This window comes from Chiloscyllium punctatum, chromosome 5 (assembly GCF_047496795.1).
Source record: "Chiloscyllium punctatum isolate Juve2018m chromosome 5, sChiPun1.3, whole genome shotgun sequence".
Classification (NCBI taxonomy): Eukaryota; Metazoa; Chordata; class Chondrichthyes; order Orectolobiformes; family Hemiscylliidae; genus Chiloscyllium; species Chiloscyllium punctatum.
Genome location: NC_092743.1, coordinates 5,645,197 through 5,657,290, shown reverse-complemented (window position 1 = coordinate 5,657,290; position 12,094 = coordinate 5,645,197). Strand labels below are relative to the sequence as shown.

Below are 12,094 nucleotides of genomic sequence, written 5' to 3'. Positions count from 1 at the left end.
TTTTCCTAGAGAAAGAAAATGAGGTTGGGTTATTGAACTTACACAAGGCAAAGTTGGACTGAATTTTTACCAAATTAACCATGATCTCACTATGTTGGAGCAGGGAACATAGCACAGTACAGGCCCTTCGGCCCTTGATGTTGTGCTGGCCTTTAACCTACTCTAGGATCAGACTAACCTACATAGTGCAATGAAGACTATCTTCTATGTGTTGCTTACATGTCCCTAATGTATCTGGCTCTACTACCACCGCCGGCAGTGCATTCCACGCACCCACCATACTCTGTGTATAGAACCTCCCTCTGATATCTCCCCTAAATCTTCCTCCAATTATCTTAAAATTATTCCCCCTTGTGACAGACATTTCCGCTCTGGGAAAAAGTCTCTGGCTATCCACTCTATCCTTCTTTGCTCCAATGAGAAAAAACCCTAACTTTCTCAACCTACCTTTATAAGACATGACCTCCAGTCCAGGCCGCATTCTGGTAAATCTCCTCTGGACCCCAAGATTCCTCTATTCCTCCACACTGCCAAGAATCCTGCCTTTAACCCTGTATTCTTCATTCAAATTCGATCTTCCAAGGTGAATGACTTCACACGTTTTTTAGGTTGAACTCCATCCGACACTTATCAGCCCAGTTCTGTATCCTGTCAATGTCCTGGTGCAAACTACAACAGCCCTCCACACTATCCACAACTCCTCCAACCTTCGTGTCATTGGCAAGCTTACTTACCAACCCTTCCACTTCCTCATCCAAGTTATTTATAAAAATCACAAAGAGCGGAGATTTTAGAACCTATCCCTGTGGAACACCACTGGTCACCGAGCTCCAGACTGAATACTTTCCATCTGATACCACCCTCTGTCTTCTATGGGCCAGCCAATCCTGTATCCAATGCCTGTTATATGTTTGACAAGTTGTAACTTTCTCTGAACAGCTAGTGATAGGTATCACGACTTTGGTTTTTTAAATGTTTGGATGCTACATATGAGAGCAGGAGGCTTTGTGAAATGTGTGGAGGATCAGAGAAGACAGACAGCAGCTTTCTGTTTTTAACAGTATATGTATAGCTTCCTGAAGTTGCTGTCTGATTTGCTCCTTAATAACAGTGGGGCTGAGAGTGTCACCATTATTTGTACTGCAAAACTCAGCACATTTAATAATTCAAACATTGATTTCAGCGAGTGAGATCAAACAGTTTCAACTTCTATATTTGGAAAGCACGAAGTGGAAAGTGTAACCACACATTTAAGAGTTAACTATGAATTAATCACTTTGAAATGCATTTATTGTTTTCAATAATTTGGCTAGTGTATTTACTGTGAATTAATTCATTGTGTTGCTATCATCTGTTTGCTTCACTTTTTTGATTTTTTTTTAAAGTTGACGAACATTCCAAAGGTACTGCATAACTTGCTGGCATTATGAGCTACAGACTGCTGCATGACATGGTCATCTACAGGAAAGGTTACTAATCTGGCTTTAGAAAAACACCAATAAAAGTCCAAAAATTGTTTACAAGATCTAATGAGAAATTTAAAACTGAATGAAAGAATGAAACTTAAGAAATGAGTGGTAAAATAATCGTGACCATTTGCCAATGGAGTGACACAGATTATTTAACTATCCTGTATTTCCTATACGACTGACAAGGTGGCTGGAAAAAGCTTAAGAATCAAAATTACAGTTGCAGTCCAACTTGCAGAAGCAAGTCAATTATGAAGCATTCTACGGAATAGGAAAGAAAATTGTGCTACATTTAAAAACTGCTAAATCTCTAAAAAAAAAAAACTGCTAACTATGATCTCCAGCATCTGCAGTCCTCACTTTCTGCTAAATGCTCAGAATGAGCCTGAAAAAAGCTACCTGCTCCAAAAGACACCAGCAACTTAACAGTTGTCCCCATTGCCCCTATCTTGTACTGGGAGAAAGTGAAATCTGCAGATGCTGGAGATCAGAGTCGAGCACAGCAGATCAGGCAGCATCCAAGGAGCAGGAGAATCGACTTTTCCTGATTGAGGACTCCAGCCTGAAACGTTGATTTCTCCTGCTCCTCATATGCTGCCTGACTTGCTGTCTTGTACTGCACAGATAGTGTGATATTGTCTATTTCTAGTGCCCACTTGCACAAAAAAACAGAATTCAAGTTGCCCCATGACAAAAGTAGAACGTAGGCATCCCTAACTCCATAGCCTGCTGTATTTCCCCTTGCCATTCTCATCTATTGGATGCAAACCATGAAGTACCCCTCCCCCATCAGAATAAAATTAACTAAATATGACCCTCTACTGGATTAGTGTTGCTGGAAGAGCACAGCAGTTCAAGCAGCATCCAATGAGCAGCGAAATCGACGTTTCGGGCAAAAGCCCTTCATCAGGAATAACCGAACCGTCGATTTCGCTGCTCGTTGGATGCTGCCTGAACTGTTGTGCTCTTCCAGCACCACTAATCCAGTATTTGGTTTTCAGCATCTGCAGTCATTGTTTTTACCTACCTAAATATGACCCTCTCCTACTCGAGGTAAAATTGGATGTCATCTTCCTGATTAAGTAAAAGCAGTGCTCAGAAACCATTCCCACTGAGGATAAACATTTCATTTTGTTATGCATTCGCAGGACATGAGTGTTGTTGGCTACGCCAGCTTTCATTGCTCTCCCCCAATTACCCAGAGAAGGTTGAGAGTCAACCACATTGCTATGGGACTGGAATCACATTTGGCCAGATTGGATAAGGATGGCAGTTATCTTTGATGAAGGATATTCATGATCCACCTTGGCTTTTACAACAATTGACAATGGTTTAATCGTCATCTTAATTTCAGATTTCTTTTGAATTTGAATTCAAATTCAAATTTCAAATTCAACAATCTGCTGTGGTGGTTTCAAGCCCAGGTCCCAAGAATATTGCCTGTGTCTCGACAGCTTGTGACCTCATTACAGCCTTGGTTCAGGCATGGATAAAAGAGCTGAATTCCAGAGGTGAGGGGAGAGTGACAGCCCTTGACATCAAGGCTGCATTCGACAGACAGACTGTGGCATCAAGGGACCTTGGCAAAACTGGACTCAATAGGTATTCGAGGGCAAACTCCGGTGGTTGGAGGCTTACCAGACACAAAGAAAAGGTGGTCATGGTTGTTGGGGTCAGTATCTCAACTCCAAGCCATCTCTGCAGGAGCTCCTCAGCTTCCCCAAAGACTGTCCACCATCTGCAAGGCACAAGTCAAAAGTGTGATGGAATACTGTCAGAGTCAGTGCTAGAAAAGTACAGCTGGTCAGACAGCATCCGAGGAGCAGGAGAGGAAACATTTTAAGCATAAGCTCTTCATCAGGAATATTCCTCACTTACCTGGATGAGTGCAGCTCCAACAACGCTCAAGAAACTTGACGCCATCCAGGACAAAGCAGCCCACTTGATTGGCACCTCATCCACAAGGATCCACTCCCTCCACCACACACTCAGTAGTAGCAGTGTGTCCTATCGACAAATTCACAATGATCCTCCGATAGCACCTTCCAAACCATGACCACTTCTATCTAGAAGGACAAGGGCAGCAGACACATGGGAACACCACTCTCTGCAAACATTCCCCTCCAAGTCATTCTTCATCCTGACTTGGAAATATATCTGTACTCCTTCACTGTTGCTGGGTCAAAATCCTGGAATTCTATCCCTAAAGGCATTGTGGATCAACCTACAGCAGGTGGACTGCAGTGGTTCAAAAAGACACCTCACCTCACCACCTCAAGGGCAACTAGGGACTGGCAATAAATGCTGACCCAGCCAGTGATGCCCACATCCCACAAAATGAATAAGTTTAAAAAAAAACTAGTGCACAGGCCATTACCACTAGTCCATTTGCCCCTATCATCTCGCTTTCAGTAGTTTGCTTGTGGGATTGAGATAGATTGAAAAATTGGAGTTTTTATCATATAGCAAATATAAATCCCCAAACCCATAAGGCATCAGAGTAGAAGGAGAACATTAAGCCCTTCAAATCTGCTCCTCCATTCAATGAAATCCTGGCTGATCTAATAACCCTCCATTCCACTTGGCTTTTCCCCATCATCTCTGTTTGAGTAGAACCAAGCAATCAGCTCATGATTTGCTGAGTTTAAGGTGATTAGTCAGCTCTTGGTAATGTGCATCATTGTTAGTGCCTCTGCAAGTGAATGAGAATTTTTGTGGTGACTCCAGCAGAAGAGCACAAGTGGAACAGTTATTGTAGATGACTTAAATTTGAGTGGTAGTATCTGTTACCCTGGACCAGGAGGCCCATGTTCAAGGCTTTGGTTTAAGTCCCACCTGCTTTAGATATGTTATAACATTCTGAACAGGTTGATAGAAAAATAGGTTAATGAAAATGGATCATCTGTGGAGAGATGGAGGCAAATTAACTAATCCGATTAGAGATTGTCTTAACAATCAGAAGGAAAGTGACAAACCAATTAGCTTAATCTTTTAAAGGAAGGTTATCTATAATGCACTTAATAGTTGTTCTGTGTACTTTTATACTGTTAGCATGTCACATTTTCACACAATGTGCCCCCAACCATATTACCCTGACGTGGAATTTATATTAAATAATGTGGAATTAAATTGAAAAATATATCCATACTTAAACTAAAATAGCAGCACAAGAACTGAAAGACTGAATCAGGTAAGCACGACAGCTACCCATTATATAAAATCGATTACTTTCCAGAAGTTGAGTAATGAAATTGGAATTACATCGTGTGATGGGATCTAATCTAATTTGCATTTTATAATCCACACTTCCAGCAGCCTGGTGATCTGGATCATATGCCATTTCCATGTATACTAAATCAAACTGCACCATAAACAAGACAAAAATAGAGTAACACTTCATGTGATACTCAAAGACCTTTGATTTTCATTACTTGATAAGGATGGAGAAAAAGCAATAGCTGCAGATACTGGAAATTTGAAGCAAACAGAATGCTGGAGAAACTCAGAAGGTCCGTTCTACATCAACTTAAGTTCACATAAAACTGCTGTCTGTATCCTTATGGGCAATAAGCCTGTTCACCCATTATCCCCATATGCACTCAGTGCTGAGACTGCTATTACTTTTGTTTTGTTTTCCTCATTTCTGGTTTGGGACTGGGAATTGAACTTTGACCAGCAGTTTGTTTTTAATAAAGAAAAGCTGGGAGCAAAAGACAGATATTTGCTGTTGAAAACTGTCCTGGAAAGATAATATAGATTAATTATAGCTCTAAAGATACTTGAGACAATAGATGATGCTATTGCTCAGGACTGATTGGATGTTGAATTGGTCAATCAAGGAAATACTGGTACTTGCCAGCCAACCACAGAACATGTTGAAAATACAAGAGAAAACAGGGAGTAAGTGAGGACTGGAGATGCTGGAGATTAGAGTTGAGAGCGTGGTGCTGGAAAAACACAGGTCAGGCAGCATCCTGATGAAGGGCTTTTGCCCGAAACGTCAATTCTCCTGTTCCTTGGATGGTGCCTGACCTGTGCTTTTCCAGCACCCACACTCTCGACTACAAGAGAAAATAGTCAATGTGGCTGACTGGGTTTGGGCAGGAGGCACTTTTCTCAGGAAGGTTTCCAGACTTTTATTTTGGTTTTGCACTCTCTCATTTCTCTTCAGTTATCAACTTGTTGACGTTCTGACAAAAGGACCTGTTTTTCAGAAATAAGTAGAAGTCTTCAGAGGATTGCTATAATTGTTTACATTACTGGTGACTTCAGAGTTCAAGCAAGATATTCCATTCTGTGTTCCTATAATGCTACCTAAGGATTTCATGAAGGCCTGGTCTTTGTCAATGAGACGATTATCAAACTAGCAAATTGCAATTCTTTTAATTAAAAAAAAATCCCTGTTGGTGTCGAATGGAGATTTAATGATCAAAGATGATTGCGTTTTGATCATATATATTAATTAGATTGCCTTGTTTATCTGTGGTCTGTGAAAGTTAGAATATTTATAAATTATTATTTTTTGTTTATGTTATAAAGTTGGTGTCTAAGGTCTATTGTTCATCACGTCTGGTCAGGAACAATTGTGCACATTTGAAGGTTTTAATTTGAATGTTTTCATTTCACAGTTGTGAATCCAATGGTAGTGAGGCTGTTTTGATTTGGCTTGCTATTGCTGCATTGTAACACAATTGGGGGTTCATCTGGGATCTTGAAACACAGACAATGTAGGTCTGAAATTGGATTTTGATGTGCTTTAAGGTAATCTGGTCCCAAGTTCTAATGCAGATTTAACATAGCACCAAAAATTATTAAAGACTTTTTGCAAGTGTCAGAAGTTTCTCTGATACAGTGGGTAAAGCTACACCAGCAGCGTTAGCCAGCTAACTGAATTTGGAGTGAGCTGGGGATGCAGGCATCATAGATTTAATATTGAAGCAGTTGAATTCAGGGGAAATACCCAAGAGGCAGGTAGTCCAGGTGGAACAATGGATAAATCGGTGAACTTTGAGTTGCTGTTCAGGTAATTGGAGATGGAATTCCAAAAGGTAGAAAAAATATAGGGAGAAAAGATATTAAAGGAGAAAAATAATCCAAAGAGAATTTGAATAGAAATGGAGAAATGGCAAGCTAGATTTAAATAATTTATAGAAGTATGCTTTTATCTGCCAACTTGTACTAACCTCAGGCAATAGACCTAAATCCTCCTGTAACAAACATGGAAAAAAAAGTAATTCTCAGAAGCATCTTTACTCACTTAACATTGGAAATCCGTGCAAATAGCTTTCACTGCAGATTTTGCTTTCACTTGCTTTCGTGCATGCAGTCTCCTCCTCGTTATAGTTTTCTCTTCCTTGTTCTTCTCTCCTGTATCTGGCTTCACTAGAGCGTTTCATGATGAGAAGTTCTGTGTATTGTGAGAGATAGACATATTGTGGAAGTAGTTTCCATCCTGCACCTTGTAAACTATAATCCCTGAAGCAGATGCTGGTGTCTTCACCTCGGATGAATTCCCAGCTCCTGTTGATGTATTCTGTTCAAGCATTTATAGTTTTAAGTACGTTTCAGAGGCACTCTGATATCTAGAATCACATTGACAACCCGTGCCACAAAACAACCCAGTAAAACATTTGCAAGTTAGCAATGGTGTAAACACTGGCATTAAAGCAAAATAGAGTGGATGCTGAGGGAAAAAAAGTATTAATAGAAAATGCGAGGCAACTCAGCTGGTCTGGCTGCATCTGTGCAAGGAGGAACAGTTAATATTTCCAGTGTAATGTAACTCTTCTTTTGGAACTGAGGGGGGGCTGAAAAAGTGATAGTTTTCATGGTATAGGAGAGAAGAAGCTAGAGCGGATGGTAAAGTGCCTGCAGCAAAAGGCAAAGTAGTAGAGAAACCTAGATGAAAAATAGGTGTTAATGGAAGGTGCTAACAGCAGAATACTCTGAGAGTTAAATCCAAGTAAACAAAACAGTGGAACATCAAAATGGAGGCCAGAGTTTCTGATCCAAAGTTTTTGAAACTGAGTGTCGAATCCTGAAGGTTGTAAAGTACCTAAGTGGAAAATAATGTGCTGTTCCTGCAGCTGAGCTAAACCTAGTGGAGTGAGAAAATTGAAATATTATGAGTGTTTTGTGTAGATTGTCAGAACTGGTATTTTTAATGCTATAGGGCCATTTTGCAGAAAGGAGATATTGGACATTGAGTTTGTGATCAGAGTTACTGCATCCGTTGGGCTTAGATCACGTCAATAACACACTGTTCATGATCTATTGCTTATTATTATTCCAGCAGACTAACGTGAATCTGTTTTTTTTTCTCCCAACTAATTTGCAATGGCAAGCTTAAAACCAATTTATGTTCCTTGACCTATTTACCCACTAACAGCAATACCAAAAAAGGTTTTTGTTCACTAATTTTGCCTATCTTTCCTAGCTATTTTTAGGGGAACAGTTTGAAAATGAGACCATCAAATTATTTTTCTTTATTTTCAATAATTTGCTTTTTTAAAGTACATTATTGCCTCAACATTGTAGAATTGGCTGACCTGTGAATAAGATCAGTGGAAGTTCATTGCAAAGCTGGCTCAGCTGAAGCAGTTGGCTTTGGATTCCATTGACGTCAACCATTCTCACTTAAAATTCATGAGCATGAGGCATTTTGTATTCTGCAGCAAATGCGTGACTTTAATGATCTGGTACTGTTGGTGAAAATCATTATTGTAAACTGACAATGCTGACATTTACTGTTCTTGTGATCTTTCTAAATGTAAAACATGTACAACAAATATTTAGTCTGTAATAAGGCCTGTCACACAGATCTTCAGTTCCACAAAGTGCAATGACAAGATTTAAAACTGGTCTGTGCGTTTGTGTTACATGTAATGTCAAAGGAAGGGGGCCGATGAAGTATTTTGCTCACCGTGGTTTGGTTACGTTTGAATAAATCTTCAGCACTGTTTTTGAGAATGGCCATATGCAAGTCAGGTTCAATGTAAATTTAGACTATCACCAGAAGGATTCTGTAAACAATACTGTACAGAGTCAGGTTTCAGAGCTTGGTGCAGAGTGAATGGTATCAGTTGTTAGAATACATTTCAAAGCAAGACCACACAGCTGCATTAACATGGTTTGTTTCTGAATGCAGATTCTGACTCTGTGGACTCTCTGAGTGGATTTGAAACTGTAACAAGCCAGTCAGCAGAGGACGAGCCTTTGAACTGCAGCAATTGTGAGAGGTCAAGTATGTCCGAGCAGGAAAAGCATCTGCCACAAGCCAATGGAATCACAAAGTACAGGTGAGCCAAGAAACCAGAGGCAAGAGCATTGTTTGTAAAATATAACTTAACTGTACCCAGAGCTCCCAATCAAACCATTCACGACTTAGCACAGAGTACAGTAATTGAATAAAGGTGTTGACAAAACTGGATTTTATTTTCTGATTTGTGGATGGTAACATGATTTAGGTTCTCTATTAAGTTTCCAGTTTGTAAAGCACTTATCAAAACATTTAGAAAATGTGTTAACCATGTATTGTAAATATTAAGGAAGTGCTTTTTGAAAAAGGACTGTCAAAAACATTGCATATGTAGGATTTTGATTAAAGTTGTGAAATGTTTGTACTCTAGGTATCATTGTATTTTTAACATTCAGAGTTAATGGCTATAACAGCATTTATTCCTCCCTCAGCCCTTGAAACAATGGTGATAAGCTGCATTATAGCAGTTCAGCAGCATTTATACAAAGTTACATTAATCTTTATTTAGGCTTGTTGAAGTTGTCCAGGACTTCAATGAGGCCACTTCTGGAGTTCTTTGTACAGCTCTGGTTGTCCTGCTATAGGAAGGATGATATTAAATTGGAGAGAATTCAGAAAAGATAAACAAGGATGTTGCTGGGACTTGGAGGGTTTGAGTTATAAAAGAGAGGCTGATAGGCTGGATCTTTTTCCACTGGAGCATGAGAGGCTGAAGGGCAACCTTATAGAGATTTATAAAATCATGAGGGGCATAGATAAAGTGAATAGCAAACATCTTTTCCATAGGGTAGGAGAGATCAAATTAGAGGACGTAATTTTAAAGTGAGAGGAAAAAGATTTAAAAGGGATCTGAGGGACAATTTTTTAACATAGGGTGGTTTACGTGTGGAATGAGCTGCCAGAGAAAGTGGTGGATGCAGGTACAATTACAACATCTAAAAGACATTTGGACAGGTACATGAATAGGAAAGGATTACAGAGATATGGGCCAAAATCGGGCCAATGGAGCTAGTTTTGTTTGGGAACTTGGTTGGTATGGATGAGTTGGACCCAAAGGTCCACTTTTCTGGCTGTATGACTCAATGTATTTTATTTTATGCTATATGTATGGAATCATTTAAACTAACTCATTTTATGAATGAGTGTTTGACATATGGACCAGATAAGCAAGTTGAGTTGCAAATATTTTGTCATGTTTTGACCAAACTGCAAAGAAAGAAATGTTTAAATGTAATGAATTAAAAAAGTGGAAACATTTTTGTTTTTATCTTGTGGCACATTTGAAAAACTGAATTCGATCGTAAGATCTAAATTTTAATGAACTGTAAGAGATACTCCGATCTCTAGTATCACCAATGGTGTTCATTCTCTTAGTGATTGAATGACCTCCTAATTGTTTGGTATTGTGGTTATTTTTGATATTGTATTGATATTTAACTTAAAAGATTAGAAATTTAATTGATTGCATTTGGACTATATTGGACAAAAGCTAAACAGTAAGCCATTATGTTGAGGCTTCTTGGCTCCTTGCTCTAGAATATTTTGGATGAGGGATATAGTCTTACTGGTAGAGTTTAATTTCAGATTGGCAATCGAATGGGTTGAAATTGTTTTCTTTATTTGCAAAATTGTTATTTGTATTAATTAGGGAAGTAGTGAGAACTGCAGATGCTGGAGATCACAGTGGGTAAACAGGGGAGCTGGAAAAAAAATAGGTCAAGGAACATCGGAGGAAGAGACGGGTTAACGTTTCAGGTCGGAACTTTTCATCAGGACTGGGAGAGGGAAGGGTTTTGCAAAATAAATAGAGGGAAGGGATACGGGCTATGGGAAAGGTGGGTGGGATGGCGATGGGTGCGTGTCTCCCACTGCAACTCCCTGGTCATCTCCTTAGCCCTGAAGCTGTTCGACCACATCCTGAGTCAGACCCACCTATTGCTATCCCACCCAACTCCATTTATTTCATAGCCCCCTTCCCCCAGTCCTGATGAAAGGTTGACTCCCCTCCTCCTCTGCTGCTGCTTGATCTGCTGTGCTTTTTCCAGCTCCACTCTTAATTAAGGATGATGTGGAGGAGCCGGTGTTGGACTGGGGCAGACAAGGTTAAAAATCAACTAGGCAAAAGTGAGGACTGACAGTCCTGATGAAGGGCTTTTGCCCGAAACGATGATTTTCCTGCTTCTCGGATGCTGCCTGACCGGCTATGCTTTTCTAGCACCACTCTAATCTAGTAAATTAAAAATCTCACAACACCAGGTTATAGTCCAACAGGTTTATTTGGAGGCACTAGCTTTCAGAGCGCTGCTCCTTCAGGTAGCTGCTGATGGACTATAACCTGGTGTTGTGTGACTCTTAACTTAATTAGGGAAGTATACTAATCTGTACAAACAGAACAGACTGTACCAGTATTTTTTGCATCACAGGGAAGTCATTAATGAGATGAGAATGTCAGCAGTTTACTTATTGATGAATTTGTATGTTGAACAACGTGTGAATTATGAGTGCAAGAATATATAGAATGTATCCACATCTTGTCCCTAATTTCAAAATTTAGTGCTGTTGGGTTGTGAATACTATGAATGCATGCATAATTAAACTCCCTGATTTTTGCCCCCCAGTATACCTCACTTCATTTTAAGAGGAAACCATTGAAAAGATGTGAATTTCTCCAACATTTTCTCTGTGTGTTGAGTAAAATTGTCAAATTAAATACACTTATTTCAAGCTGAGTTGAAACTCACTTCATAGAGTCTGTACACTTACCTGAGATCAGGATCTCGCTGTGTGCGCAGCATTTTACTCCAGCTTCAACAGTAGACAGTAGAAAGCGAGTGGGATAATATCATGGTGCCTTCCCAAATTTTCATCCTTGCTTTTCGAATTTACCCCTGGTCTTAAATGTCCCCATTTCTGAATGTCTTGGGCTGCCTGGGCCCTAAGATCGAGAGTTCCCTCCCCAGGCTGCTCTCCATCTCCACTTCTCTCTCTCCTTTTAACTAACTTCTAGTCATTTCACTATTCATATCACTATTCGGCTTGGTGTCAGATTTTGATCAATAATGTGACTGCAAAGTGGCTTTTGAGGTGCTATAGAATTGCAAATTGCTGCTTTTGCAGCAGGTCACAATTTTCATGAATCTTTTAACTACAGAAAAATGCCAAGTATTAGTAGAATTATCCTGCAATGGACTAAGGTAGTGTTACAGAATTCAACAGAAAAATCAGTGTCGCTGCTGAGGATGAACAGGTTAAAATTATTTACATACTTGTGAGGTAGTGCATTTTGATAAGGCAATCCACAGCAGAATTTATACAGTTAATGGTAGGACGCTGGGGAGTCTTGCCAAACAAAGACACCTAGGGGTGC

General features: G+C 39.7%; 1 protein-coding gene across 6 annotated transcripts in view; it reads left to right on the top strand.

Moving 5' to 3' along the window:
* Positions 1–12,094, top strand: part of osbpl1a (oxysterol binding protein-like 1A) — a 204,730-nt gene that overhangs the window by 128,951 nt on the left and 63,685 nt on the right. For all 6 annotated transcript variants that reach the window (XM_072569698.1, XM_072569693.1, XM_072569696.1 and 3 more), the window contains exon 17: positions 8,617–8,767. In XM_072569698.1, the coding sequence (XP_072425799.1) occupies positions 8,617–8,767 (151 nt within the window). The remainder of the gene's footprint in view (positions 1–8,616; positions 8,768–12,094) is intronic.